The sequence below is a fragment of the Aspergillus fijiensis genome (assembly GCF_003184825.1).
Source record: "Aspergillus fijiensis CBS 313.89 unplaced genomic scaffold BO72scaffold_49, whole genome shotgun sequence".
In the NCBI taxonomy this organism is placed as follows: Eukaryota; Fungi; Ascomycota; class Eurotiomycetes; order Eurotiales; family Aspergillaceae; genus Aspergillus; species Aspergillus fijiensis.
This window is the reverse complement of record NW_024469025.1, coordinates 137,216-149,501: the sequence shown is the minus strand read 5'-3', so window position 1 is coordinate 149,501 and position 12,286 is coordinate 137,216. Positions and strand designations below refer to the sequence as shown.

Here is a 12,286-nt window from a genome sequence, read left to right as displayed (position 1 = left end):
GAGAAAAGAGAAAAGGACGGAAAAAAAGTAGCCTGGGGTATACTAGATGCTACTGACTGTCAAGAGATGTGCAGTATCTAGTCAAATGTCAATTCAATTCCCTAGGTGGACGTCATCTAAATGAGTAATATTGTAGAGCGAAATTCGGCATTTCGGCAGACGCAAGAGTCCTGCGCGTTCTGCCCTTGCGGAATCCCGTACTAATAAGGTTACCGGGGAACTAGTGAGTTAGACCTTAACTATAGTCCGCCATAGTTGAGTTCTGACTCAAGTCCCGACAAATACACCTTGACACGATAGATCTTTAGGATTGCACCTGGTGAAACACATTCGCCAATGGCCACCGTCGAAAAAGATCACCGGCCGAAGGTCTGTTTAGTCTGAAGAGGAATGCTCATGAGAATGTTACTTCTAAACTGTGGACGCAGCCCAGTAGTTTGCGATCGATTATCGCGGGCTCAACCGCCGGTGCCGTCGAGATCGGTAATACCTCGCTATGCTCACTTGGCCTCCGTTTACAAAAAGCTAAACAGTATTAGCAATCACTTATCCAGCCGAATGTACGGAACAGACAGATCCTGGTTGGTCTATTCTCAATGGCTAATTAATCCTCCAGTTGCAAAGACCCGTACCCAACTCAACCGCAGACTCCCCGATGCAAAGAAACTTCCATGGCCACCATTTGGCTCACAATGGTATGCTGGGTGCACAACCCTGATCATTGGAAATTCGCTTAAGGCAGGAATCCGTGAGTGGTTCTGTTTGTGGTGCTGAGTCTTTGACGCATATTCTGAGACTGATGCGTTGGTTTCGTGGGTAGGGTTCGTCGCCTTCGACTGGTTGAAGTCACTCCTGCAAGACGAGAACGGCAAGATCTCGGGGTCCCGAACAGTTGTCGCGGGCTTCGGTGCAGGCTTCACTGAGTCATTGTTGGCAGTGACACCATTTGAGAGTATTAAAACACAACTGTTCGTTAGACCCTGGTCGCCAGCTACTTTATGAGCTTAGGTCACTACTCCTCGTTCAGGCGGACAGAACTGACACCCTGTGGCACTGTTAGAATTGATGATCGAAAGTCGCAGAAGCCCCGGATGCGTGGGTTCCTGCATGGGAGCAAGATCATTTACCAAGAAAGGGGCCTTCGAGGTTTTTTCCAAGGATTCGTTCCTACAACCGCACGCCAGGCTGCCAACTCGGCGACACGATTCTCGAGTTATACAATGCTGAAACAGATGGCCCAAGGCCAGGTCGCTCCTGGAGAGAAGTTGGGGACTGTGAGCACTTTTGCCATCGGTGGAATAGCCGGCCTTATCACGGTGTAAGCCTGCTGTGGCCCTACTCTCGTCAATGTGGCCGATATCTCTGTCCAGAAGAGTTGCTAATCCGTCCCTATCTAGTTACGTTACGCAACCCCTTGATACTGTGAAGACCAGGTTTGTGTTCAAGTCAAACATCTCCTCAGAGACGCGTACTGACACGGTGTTAGGATGCAATCCCTAGAAGCCAGTAAGACTTATAGGAATAGTTTCGTCTGCGCAGCACGCATCTTCAAGGACGAGGGCATTCTGACCTTCTGGTCGGGAGCCGTTCCACGCCTAGCGAGGCTCATCATGAGTGGCGGCATAGTATTCACCATGTATGTGCTCTTATCGATTCGTGCATGATATGATCCAATTGCGTAGCCGGCTAATGATAAAACAGGTACGAGAAGACGATGGAGGCATTGGACACATTTGATCCAGAGAGGCGTTATATCTAAGTCGTTATGAAGCTGGTTGGTGTATAGAAACATTACGGGCTGTGTGTGCGCGATTGAGATCGAATTGTAGTCGAATGGGCTTGGTAAAAACCTGCTTAACAGCGTAATTATTATGGCAATATTTGGCACCATCATCTATACACCCATGCCTGCTAAGCACGTCGCTGTACCTCGTGCTTGATCGATGCTTCTGCCGCCATGACTGCGATTTCGCGATCACCAAACCATGTCCGTACACTATCCATTACGGACTCTAACCCCTGCCCACCAGCTAGGACGTCGTCTAGATTGTGCACAGTGAGCCCGCTACGGTGGTCTGTGCAGCGACTTTGCCCATAATTGTACGTGCGGATTTTATCGCCTCGGCCCATTCGGGCAATGCCACCCATAGCTCCTCTCCTGAGCTCAACAAGTTCCTGTTCTCTCGCCTCTCGCCTCTGTTCGGCCAATTTCGCACGCAAAACTTGCCATGCCTTCTTTCGATTAGAATGCTGGGACCGTGAATCTTGCATCGAGACTACGATACCAGTCGGTACATGCGTCAAGCGAATCGCAGATTCAGTCTTGTTCACATGCTGTCCGCCAGCACCACTAGCTCGCATCTTCTCCGTGCGAACTTCCTGTGGGTCAATGTAATAGTCGCTGTTGGGATCATCGAAACCATGCGCTCCATCGGTGCCACTTCCTGTTTCAGGGAAGCTAGGGAGGACCATTACACTCACAGCACTAGTGTGAGTACGGCCCTTGGCTTCCGTAGCCGGGACTCTCTGAACCCTGTGCACGCCTGACTCTGTTCTCATGGTATCGTACGCACCATCCGTTTCTATCTCCAGAACTGCTTCGCTAAGGCGGTCCTCGGCCGACCCTTCTCCGCCTTCTTTCTTGATGATGGTACAACGAAAACCTCGGCGAGAGCAGAAGGCGATATACATCTTCATCAACTCGAAAGCAAACAGGCCCGCTTCATCCCCACCTGCGCCAGGTCGGATCTCGAGCAGGCATGAGAGCTCTGCAAAAGGATGGCGAGGAATGAGCGCTTTTTTAAGACTCTCTGATATGCTGGGCAATGTAAGCTTGCTACTTTCTAGGTCTTCAATAGCCAAAGACTTCAATTCGGCTTCCGTTCTTGGATCATCTAGTAAGGACTGTAACTCGGATATGGACTGTGCATTGGTCAGCGCCAGCAGATTGACGTGAGGTACTAAGAAACACATGCTTCGTTTGCATTATCCCACTCCTTTAGAGTGTATGCAACCTGTGCTAGCTCTCCAATCCTTTTTGCGATCTTGGCGTCGAAGGAATCAGCTAGTTGAGTACTTAGAGTAGCATGCTCGACAGCCAGAGTGCGTGCGTGTGTGAGGAGTGCTGGAGAGAGATCCGATCCTGTTCGTTTGCGCATGAGCCATGGCCGTCGAAAGTACCACACAAGCGTGGAACAAACTGACCTGTTTTGTACGTCCGACGTTGTAGCAGCGACCGTCGATATAGAGAGGCTCTGGCTGGCCGAACCAAACACCGAGAGCAGACCCAGGGCACTCCGAGCATTGTCTATTTCCCGAGTTAACAGACGATACTGGTGACAACATCTAGTGCCATGTACATGCGATTGTAGAGTCTGTTGCTCTCGAAACTTGAACAGCGGCCAATTTTCCACGTGTAATGCTGTCACGTGATATGCACAATCAGGGACTGTAACCATACTGTACGGCATGAAACAATAACCGGACGGTAACCAGCCGTTGCTTCGGGGCAAGACAAAGCGCAAATTACTGTATGTACGTACAGTACAGTGTTGTAAAGGCCAGACTGGAAGATTGCGACTTGCTGCATCCCGCAACAAACATCTCCAATAATAAATCACCACGGTCAGCGCTGGCTGTTATCAACAATCTTGAAAATATGTAACCTGCTCTCCGACCATCAAAAAGGTCATTCTTACCCGCGTTGCTCCCTATCACTGGCCGCTTCTTGTCTACGACATCTTATATTGCATACTAATATGAAACCACTTCCATAACATCCTACATTTCCACCGTCCTATACTCATCGATTGGCGTCTCTCCTTTTACAAGATGTTTGTCTCTCCGGGACTCCTTGCGGTCTTTCTGGCCTTCCTATCGGTTGTAAAAGGCTGGCAACCCTCTCCAATATCTCACGACACTCCACTTTCATCTTTGATCGCATCTGCAAAAACGCATCTTGCCGGTGGCTCGCCCAGGGACGCTCTGCAGTACTTCGATGCGGCCATCTCAAGAGACCCTGCGAACTACCTGGTTCTCTTCCAGAGAGGGGCTGCTTACCTTTCATTAGGCAAGAACTCTCAGGCTTTAGCCGACTTCGATCGCGTTCTGCAATTGAAGCCAGGTTTTGAGAGCGCCCTTCTGCAGCGATCTCGTCTCAGGGCTAAGTCTGCCGATTGGGCAGGAGCTTTTGAGGATCTCGGCGAGGCTGGTAAGGGTTCGTCTCCAGAATTCAACGAGCTTCAGGAAGCGCACGACTCTGCGCTGCTTGCACAAGAGGCAGAAAAGCTTGGTTCCTGGGATGCCTGCGTTAGCCACGCGAACGTAGCCCTCAGCAAAGCAAGCATGTCTCTGAGCCTTCGACAAACCCGAGCTCATTGTCGGTTTGAGCGGGGGGAGATAGAGGAGGGTCTTAGCGACCTCGCACATGTCTCCCAAATATCTCCCGGCTCCTTAGAACCCCATTTGCAGATTTCATCGATGCTATTCTACTCCCTTGGTGACTTTGATCGCGGCATTTTTCAGATTCGCAAATGCCTGCATTCAGACCCCGACTCGAAAATCTGCAATCGTCTCTACCGCAGAGAAAAGAAGCTTCTTAAAAGAATTCAGACGATGGAAAGCGCTGCAACTTCTAGAAAATTCAACAATGTTGTCAATCTGCTGGTGGGAGTCGGTGACGATAGTGGTTTAATAGTCGATGTACAGAACGATGTAAGGCAGGCAAGGGAAGCTGGATATATCCACCCAGCCGCTCCCAATCGGCTCTATGCCTCGCTGGTTGAGAAAACCTGCGAGGCCTACCAGGAGGTTCGTCAATGTCTGTTTTCCGTAATTGTCTGGCTTATCACTAACACTTTTGACCCAGATACAGATCCGTAAACTAGCGGCCTCCTATTGTTCTCAGGCGCTAGATCTGAACCCATCGTCCTTGGCAGGTCTTCTGTATAAAGGCCAAGTGGCCATCGATGAGGATCGCTTTGAAGATGCAATAAGCGTGCTGAATGACGCCAAGGAGCATCATCCCAATTCTAAGAAAATCCAGGATCTGTTACAGAAAGCTCACGTTCTTCAAAAGCGCTCTAGACAAAAGGACTACTATAAGGTTCTGGGTGTCACACGTGATGCTGATGAGCGTACCATCAAACGTGCATATCGGCAGCTAACAAAACAACATCATCCCGACAAGGTCATATCTCGTGGAGTATCCAAGGAGGAGGCTGAGAAGAAGATGGCTGCCATCAATGAGGCCTACGAAGTCTTATCAGATCCTGAACTAAGAGGACGCTATGACAACGGCGACGATCCCAATGATCCCGAGTCCCAGAGGGGTAATCCATTTCAGTCCGGGCCGTTTGGTAGCGGTCAACAATTCTTTTTTCAACAAGGGGGGCCCCAATTCAAATTCTCCGGGCAGGGTTTCAATTTTCCCGGCGGTGGCTTCCCTTTTCGTTGACAACGGAAGGTTGTATTTGATGTCGATGGACCTACTCGTCTCGCTATCTTCCATCACTGTCTCTCGGGGAATTACGTAGCTGTTTTTCCCTTGTATCATATATATCTCGCACCTTGTGATCTGGAGATAGTTTTTCCTTTGAAAATTCCAGGCATACATTCAAGGTAATTTTCATACATCCCAGTCGCGAACTTCCAGTAGATTTCGTCCCGACGTGCGAACTTGTGCATCCAATCAAATATGGCAAGAGATATGGGCAGGTTAATCATGATCATTTCTTCGGGCGGTCTGTCAGGGGAACATAGCTGACTTGGAAGATTTTCTCTTTGCTGACGGACCCGTCTGCCTTCTTGTCGACAACCCATATGTACTGTCCGCCGCTTGGCCCAAGACTTCCTGCTTCTCCATCGTCACTGCCCATGTCCACGGGGATGAACAACCGCCCGGGGGTGCGAAGCTGCTCAATCAATACAGGATGTAGCCGTTCAGCAGCCGCGCCGACATGGATGGCGTCATACGGCGCCCCTTGGGACCATCCCAGCCGCCCATCGGAAGCAATGAACTTCACTCTTTCGGACTTGAGGTACTTACGGCCCTGCTCTGACTTGCTCATATTCTCGCAGGCCAATTTGACAAGCTCTGGTATGTGGTCGATACCAATAACTTGGCCGTTTGCTTGATTTGCAGCCGATGGATCAGTGACAAGGTTGGCAAGGACATGGGTCAAGTAGCCTGAACCGGAGCCGATGTCCAAGACATGCGAGCCGGGCTTGAGAAAGTCGATAAGATATTCACATGCATGGCCGTGCATATGCGGTGCAGAGATCGTCGCGGCGTGTCCAATTGGCTGCGGTGAATCTGAGTACGGCCTTGACGGCGCATAGTGGGCCCGGTCAACCTTGCATACCTATCTGTCAGACTTCCAACTATAAGATTCACCTCATCCGGATACCGTTGGTTTTTTATCTCGTGGCTGATTCTCGCAGAGATAGTGATCTCCAGGGAGAAGAAAACGAGATTTCTTGGTTGGTGGGTGAGAAGGGAAAGAAGGGGGTTGCTCACGCCTTTCATGGCATCTCTCACCCTCTCACTTTTTATAAGACCGGTCCTGTAGAGGTTCTCAACCAGTTCGCTGTTGGTTGAACCAGAACAGTACCACGCCATTGAGTATAGCGTCCGGGCGGATTGCGTGCAGGGTGTAGTTGTGGCGAAAGTCCCAGCAAGCATATATTCCAGAGTATGCACCCCTGCAGCAGCAGAATGATTACCAGAGACGTAGATCGGTAATACTCGATAGGTGTATATTAGACCAGTATAAATATCATTCGTTGGTAGACTAATTCAAAAACAACAGGACATTTGAGGAGGGGATTTCAGAGTGATCCGGACAGCCTGTGACGTCATTTATCGTAACGTACTAGGTCTCGTGATTGCGCAAGTAATTAACTTAACAACCGCTTTACATGCATTACTTACTGCAGTTCCCCGCTACAACGAATTTCGTCATATTACATAAATGTCAGCGATTTGAGAACTCAGGGTTGGGGCTATTCCGAACATTTTCGTATGATTCTTGATGGTTCTTAGTTGTTGTTACCAGCTAGGTTCTCCGCGTGTGAACAAGAGGTACAGCAAAGGCCTTCGGATCACGTGGCCAGATTACCCAGAAACGCCGACAGAAAGTAACGAAATTTGTATAGGGGCAGAAAAACTAAGTAAAGTATTTTCACTATAGCGGGACTCGTTAGAGCGGGAAACTGCAGCACATGTAGTAACTTACTTGGGTAGCCGAGCTTCTGATATGCTTGGACCTTCTGTGATAGGCTGGATGTCTTGGTAGTATGGTGTGGATTCTCGCTTCATCCCCAATTGCGCGTGGTGCTTATGGGACCTTGTTATTACGGTGTACAGTACTATATATACTGGGAGTTCAGAGGGGCAAGCAGAGGAGGTGGATATATATAAATCAAGCAATAATCTCCCCCGCATGTTGCCAAAATGGGATAACCTTTAAGCTTAGATATTGATGCGCCGTACAATAAAACATCAGCCAGGCAAGAGTGAATACATACATATTTACTGGCCAGGCCACTTAGTACTAATATCTGTCCCATAAAGCACCGACGCCATCGAGGACTCCAAATACTCCATAGAGGGCTGTGAATTGACTATCTGCTGACCTAAGCTGGACTGCTAACTAGTTAGTTAACTAACTCATTAAGTTATTAAGTTAACTAGACCAGGTAGCAGAATAAAACTTCTTGAATACATTAGAACCCCGATTAAAGAACCCTACCATCAAAGAATAGTAATACTATTCCACGGATAATATTAAATGTAAAGTAACCCTGAGGACTCCCAACATAGATATCAACAACTATATGAACCTCAATGCCAAGGCTAAATGTAAATTTAAGTACTCATTGCTATCGTTAGCCCACCCTTATCAGGGGTTGGTCGCCTCTACCTCATTAATAATTCCACCTTAAGAATAACTGTTATGGAATAGACGAATTTCATGAATAAGTTGATTGATTTAGGAAGAGGAGAAGAAAGTCCGAAGAATCGGCGAGGCCGGTGACTAAGGCGGTGTTAAACGAACAGCAGAATATCGAGATAGCCGATATACGCTACAATAACGAAAAATATATACTAATCCTATTTTTTTAATTATATATAACTTTATTAATTTAAAAGATTAGGCTTTACTAATTTTAAAAAAAGATAGAAGTAATAATATGTAAGAAATTAATCTTTAAGAAAACAGATGCTTTCTAAATATATCTTTTGTAATAATGAGAAAACTAAAAATATCTAAAATTTTAGGTATCTTTTTAGCTCTTTCTTTAATATACAATATTTTCAAAAATGAAAAAGATAGATATATAATTCTAGATATAAAAGATATAATATTTTAATCTTAAAATCTAATCTCTTATGGCAGTTCCGATAAACATGGATAAGACGAAGATTGATATGATTGATTGTGTAGAAAGTACGGAAGTCGGTGGAACCGAAGAATAGCCGTAGGCGGTGTGGGGGGCGGCAACCGAACACACGGCAGAACTTCGGTAAGCACGAAAATGCCACATCTCTTAAGTTAATAAAGTTATATATAATCAAAAAGTAGGACTAGTATATGTTTTTTTGGTATTTTTGAGGTAGAATTACTTGTAAGGTAAAGGCGACCCTCCACCGCAGGTGAAGGAGCGCCGCAGCGACGAGTAGTTGGTAAGTTATTAGTTAGTCCCTTCCAGTGTAGGCAATGAGGTTTTGTACAGTTTACAGCCTTACCGCCTGCCATATTTGGCTGTTATGCCGCCCTTTGCACAGACTCCCGCACCCCAACTGTACAAAACCCCATTGCCTAAGGGAAAGGGAAAGAGTACTCCGTACTCCATACTTTACAGTGAAAAGGTGACTTGGCTTTAAAAAGTAGGTGAAAAGTCACCTGATGTGTATGGGCGGTGAGTGGTTTTCGTGCCACAGCACTGAAATAACGAGGGTTGGCTGAGCTGCTTTCTGAATCACTTCACGACTGTCAGTAAGGGCTCACCTGTACCCTGGTTTATCGCTAGCCTTGACACATTTGGTCATGATAGTCATGTATGTGACTGGCAAAAATCCCCATAGTGGACATGCGACCAACGGACACGTACCGTACTAGTCAATTGCTCTTGACATGTAATCATGGAAAGTGAAGCAGACTCCACCGTTCAAGCAGAGGTCGATATCCTCATGTTCGATTATCTTCTCTGCACAACAATTGACCAACTCCTATGCCACGGAAGAGCGAAGGCGGAAGGGCAGAAGCGAGAAGACCATAATATCGAGTGGTACCTGAGAACAATTGAAAGTATGTATGGCTGAGCTATTGTCTCCATCATCAAAGCACTGACTGTTTCCAATTGCCAAACTAGCAACCAGAGCAGTGTTGTTAGACCCAAGTAGTCTTTCGGATGACATAAGTACCAAAGACCGACTGTTGAATTTTGCCGTGATATTTTGTCACCGGTATGCTTTACTACAGAACAGTGCTCCGGTGGTAACTGCTTTGTTCCTACTGGCCAACTTTCTCGCGCTCTGCGAAGGCGAAGGACCAGGGGAGAGCTGGCCAGAGCTGAAGGATGCCATTTCAGCTCACCTGATTATGGCGGCCGCACAAGAGGAGCTCGCGGCGGCCGGCATTCAATCAACCTCGGACTACGACGAGTGTATTCACCGCGTGCACGAGGCCATAGAAGAACAATCGCCAGCGAAAGGACGACAAGGGTATCTGAAATACTTCCAGCCACCTAGCGGTTTGTCGCTAGAGGTTCACCTAAGGGATATATCGAACGAACTACCCGCAACTCAGCTTGCACGTGCTGTGGTTGATTACCTGACCAACTTAATGCAATCGCTAGATCCACCCATACTGCTGCAGTTAGAGAGAGGGAAACTCGGTGGACTCACCCGTGAAGAGACCAGGCGGCTTAAAGAAAGAGTAGGACTATGAAAGCCCATAATTCGGTCATCTGTACAGTTTATAGTCGGACATCGGGGAGACAAATCACAAGACTAGCTGCAATGGTGGGCCTCTCTACATGGATTGAACAGTAACCAATGTCGATAAATGATTTCTAAAACGGACCCATGCAAAACAATATTCTACACGCCAGGATATCAGGAACGCGCGGAGATGGTAATGGTCCCTGGGCCTCCGCTGCCGATCGGTAAACAAGTCGTGGCAAACAGCTTAGCCCAGAAGCATGCGACGGGGGTCTTCAATGTATTCCTTGACCTGGAGTAAGTGATAAGGTTAGTTTCTGTGTTAGCATGCTTCAGGTTCGGTGCCTGACCTTGACAAGGAAAGTGACAGCCTCCCGGCCATCCAAAAGGCGGTGATCGTAAGTCAGAGCAAGATACATCATCTGGTTCAAACTTCAGCATAAGCTAAGAGGACGGTAAGGATGCAGGGAGGACTTACAGGGCGAATTTCGACTTTACCGTTGACGGCAACAGGCTTGTCCTTGATGGCATGAAGTCCAAGAACGGCTTGACCAAGTTAGTCAGTTGTCTACTATGTACTAGCCTAAGGCGTGGGGCCTACCCGTCTGTGGAAGATTAATGATCGGCGTGCCCATGAGAGAGCCGAAAACACCGCCCTGTGAAGTTAGCATTGTCAATGGAGTTCGATGTCAAGTATGGGCAAAACACAACTTACATTGCTGATGGTGAAAGAACCTCCGGCCATGTCCTCGATCGTCAACTTGTTGTCACGGGCCTGGAATAAGAACTTAGATTAAGTTGCGAGTTCCAATGAGCTTGTGCGACTGACCTTCTTGCCGAGGTCTGCAATGGACTTCTCAATGCCGACAAGGTCCATGGTCTCCGCGTTACGGACCACCGGTGTCACAAGACCCTTTTCAGTGGCGACGGCTACACTGATATCGACATAGTCTCGATAGACAATGGTGTCACCGCCATTCGGCCCTTCAATGGATGCATTGACTGCAGGGACATCTTTCATAGCTAGAACGCATGCACGAGAGAAAGCGCTCATGAATCCCAGCTTGACACCGGTCTTCTTCAGCACATCGTCCTTGTAGAGCTTCCTGAACTCCATGAGTGACGACATGTCCACCTCGTTAAAAGTGGTGAGGGAGGCTGCCGTGTTCTGAGACTGCTTCAAGCGCTCGGCGATTCTCAATCTCATTCTGTTCATCTTCACCTGAACGTGGCATGTCGTGTTAGCGAATTCAAACTAGGCCATGAGACAAAGATTATGATAGCAACGAACCCTCCGCTCTTCACGGCCCCCAATGCTGGGTTTGCTGTCCTCGGGGGCCTGCGACTTAGGTGCCGCGGGCTGCGATTTCTCGGGTTCATTTGCCTTGGCGGCGGGCTTCTCGGGAGTGGGCGCTTTTGGTGCCTCAGACGTCTTTGCTTGCTCTGGCTCCGAAGCCGTGGGTTGCTTGGGACTAGCTGGTTCTGCAGACTGTTGAGATGCCTCCTCTTCTTTCTTCGCTTCCGGGGCACCTCCGAGCTCCAGTCTAACAAGGTCCTGACCAACCGTAACGGTGTCCTCCTCGCTCACCAGGAACTCCTTGATCGTGCCAGACTCTGGGGCATTGACGGAGACGTCAATCTAGAACGGGTAAGTGGCTGCTGGGCGTGGAGTATCTCAAAGTCCACGTTTCATGGTCATTAAGCGTTCGTACCTTGTCAGTTTCAATTGTCGCAATCTCCTCATCTCGTTCAACGTAATCTCCGACCTCTGATGATACCGTCAGTGAATTTTAGCAATGTGGACGCCTATAGAGCCTCACGTTTCGAAAACTGCTTCAGGGTGCCTTCGGTGATAGACTCGGCCATCTGTGGGACCTTGACAACAGTGTCCGCTATGGGTCGTCAAGTTAGTGCAGCCGGCAAATATATGGGGTGCTTGATGTACCATAGGTTCTAACTTGGTGGGCTCCGAAGGGAGTAGCAGTAGGGTTGGTGAAGCTTCTGAGCCTTTCTAAGCCGTCTGTTGCTACCCAAGCCGTTTAATCGCGAAGGACTTACCCCAAACCCGTAAACCGTTGCAGAGCCGGGTTCAGCCGACAGGCCACTTTAGCATTTCTTTGAAGCGCATTCGAGGCGAAGTTTCTGGGGCGACCGAAAGAAACAGTGCGGAAAGCCTGGGTGCTCCGGGCCAGACGGTGAAAGGGGAGTCGAGAAGCCATGATGACCTAGGTAAAGAAACAAAAAAGAACAATGATGATTATCAACAGCAACGTCCGAGAAAGACAAGATACAATCCTAAGCCGCTGTATAATCTCTGGGAAGTAGGCGAAGCGAAGACAG

General features: G+C 48.3%; 6 protein-coding genes across 6 annotated transcripts; 3 read left to right on the top strand and 3 right to left on the bottom strand.

Moving 5' to 3' along the window:
* The first annotated feature begins 254 nt into the window (after positions 1 to 254).
* BO72DRAFT_450751 (putative mitochondrial tricarboxylate transporter (Ctp)) lies at positions 255 to 1,905 on the top strand. Its single transcript, XM_040945327.1, has 9 exons — positions 255 to 369; positions 429 to 483; positions 540 to 560; positions 617 to 748; positions 821 to 968; positions 1,061 to 1,318; positions 1,398 to 1,433; positions 1,487 to 1,636; positions 1,702 to 1,905. The coding sequence occupies exons 1-9, from the start codon at positions 337 to 339 to the stop codon at positions 1,757 to 1,759; spliced, it is 891 nt and encodes a 296-aa protein (XP_040798381.1). The 5' UTR covers positions 255 to 336; the 3' UTR covers positions 1,760 to 1,905.
* On the bottom strand, positions 1,768 to 3,372 carry BO72DRAFT_530212 (putative mitochondrial translation release factor (RF-1)). The gene is made up of 3 exons (XM_040950287.1): positions 3,205 to 3,372; positions 2,976 to 3,142; positions 1,768 to 2,922 (listed from the first exon to the last, which is right to left on the bottom strand). Exons 1-3 carry the CDS (start codon positions 3,302 to 3,304, stop codon positions 1,912 to 1,914), a joined length of 1,278 nt encoding a protein of 425 aa, XP_040798380.1. The 5' UTR covers positions 3,305 to 3,372; the 3' UTR covers positions 1,768 to 1,911.
* Positions 3,373 to 3,710: 338 nt separating this feature from the next.
* BO72DRAFT_203996 (DnaJ and TPR domain protein) lies at positions 3,711 to 5,660 on the top strand. Its single transcript, XM_040939613.1, has 2 exons — positions 3,711 to 4,809; positions 4,868 to 5,660. Exons 1-2 carry the CDS (start codon positions 3,832 to 3,834, stop codon positions 5,453 to 5,455), a joined length of 1,566 nt encoding a protein of 521 aa, XP_040798379.1. The 5' UTR covers positions 3,711 to 3,831; the 3' UTR covers positions 5,456 to 5,660.
* A 66-nt stretch (positions 5,661 to 5,726) lies between these two features.
* BO72DRAFT_384914 (protein-L-isoaspartate O-methyltransferase) lies at positions 5,727 to 6,619 on the bottom strand (the record flags this gene model as incomplete). Its single annotated transcript, XM_040941570.1, has 2 exons — positions 5,727 to 6,353; positions 6,518 to 6,619. The coding sequence occupies 2 exons, from the start codon at positions 6,617 to 6,619 to the stop codon at positions 5,727 to 5,729; spliced, it is 729 nt and encodes a 242-aa protein (XP_040798378.1).
* Positions 6,620 to 8,850: 2,231 nt separating this feature from the next.
* BO72DRAFT_488247 (uncharacterized protein) lies at positions 8,851 to 10,084 on the top strand. The gene is made up of 2 exons (XM_040948034.1): positions 8,851 to 9,311; positions 9,376 to 10,084. The coding sequence occupies exons 1-2, from the start codon at positions 9,146 to 9,148 to the stop codon at positions 9,951 to 9,953; spliced, it is 744 nt and encodes a 247-aa protein (XP_040798377.1). The 5' UTR covers positions 8,851 to 9,145; the 3' UTR covers positions 9,954 to 10,084.
* BO72DRAFT_450745 (putative dihydrolipoamide succinyltransferase) lies at positions 10,015 to 12,271 on the bottom strand. The gene is made up of 11 exons (XM_040945326.1): positions 12,005 to 12,271; positions 11,892 to 11,947; positions 11,767 to 11,838; positions 11,659 to 11,714; positions 11,238 to 11,585; positions 10,776 to 11,168; positions 10,662 to 10,721; positions 10,548 to 10,602; positions 10,425 to 10,492; positions 10,297 to 10,368; positions 10,015 to 10,238 (listed from the first exon to the last, which is right to left on the bottom strand). The coding sequence occupies exons 1-11, from the start codon at positions 12,163 to 12,165 to the stop codon at positions 10,194 to 10,196; spliced, it is 1,386 nt and encodes a 461-aa protein (XP_040798376.1). The 5' UTR covers positions 12,166 to 12,271; the 3' UTR covers positions 10,015 to 10,193.
* Positions 12,272 to 12,286: the final 15 nt, after the last annotated feature.

Coding starts and splice junctions, on each gene's coding strand:
- BO72DRAFT_450751 (XM_040945327.1), top strand. CDS start 337: ATGGCCACCGTCGAAAAAGATCACCGGCCGAAG. Junction 484..539: donor CGCCGGTGCCGTCGAGATCG/GTAATACCTCGC, acceptor AAACAGTATTAG/CAATCACTTATCCAGCCGAA. Junction 749..820: donor TTCGCTTAAGGCAGGAATCC/GTGAGTGGTTCT, acceptor TTTCGTGGGTAG/GGTTCGTCGCCTTCGACTGG.
- BO72DRAFT_530212 (XM_040950287.1), bottom strand. CDS start 3,304: ATGCTCGGAGTGCCCTGGGTCTGCTCTCGGTGTTTGGTTCGGCCAGCC. Junction 3,143..3,204: donor ACGTCGGACGTACAAAACAG/GTCAGTTTGTTC, acceptor GCAAACGAACAG/GATCGGATCTCTCTCCAGCA. Junction 2,923..2,975: donor AGTGGGATAATGCAAACGAA/GCATGTGTTTCT, acceptor ACCAATGCACAG/TCCATATCCGAGTTACAGTC.
- BO72DRAFT_203996 (XM_040939613.1), top strand. CDS start 3,832: ATGTTTGTCTCTCCGGGACTCCTTGCGGTCTTTCTGGCCTTCCTATCG. Junction 4,810..4,867: donor CCTGCGAGGCCTACCAGGAG/GTTCGTCAATGT, acceptor CTTTTGACCCAG/ATACAGATCCGTAAACTAGC.
- BO72DRAFT_488247 (XM_040948034.1), top strand. CDS start 9,146: ATGGAAAGTGAAGCAGACTCCACCGTTCAAGCAGAGGTCGATATCCTC. Junction 9,312..9,375: donor GTACCTGAGAACAATTGAAA/GTATGTATGGCT, acceptor TTGCCAAACTAG/CAACCAGAGCAGTGTTGTTA.
- BO72DRAFT_450745 (XM_040945326.1), bottom strand. CDS start 12,165: ATGGCTTCTCGACTCCCCTTTCACCGTCTGGCCCGGAGCACCCAGGCT. Junction 11,715..11,766: donor CCTGAAGCAGTTTTCGAAAC/GTGAGGCTCTAT, acceptor CGGTATCATCAG/AGGTCGGAGATTACGTTGAA. Junction 10,369..10,424: donor GTAAAGTCGAAATTCGCCCT/GTAAGTCCTCCC, acceptor AGTTTGAACCAG/ATGATGTATCTTGCTCTGAC.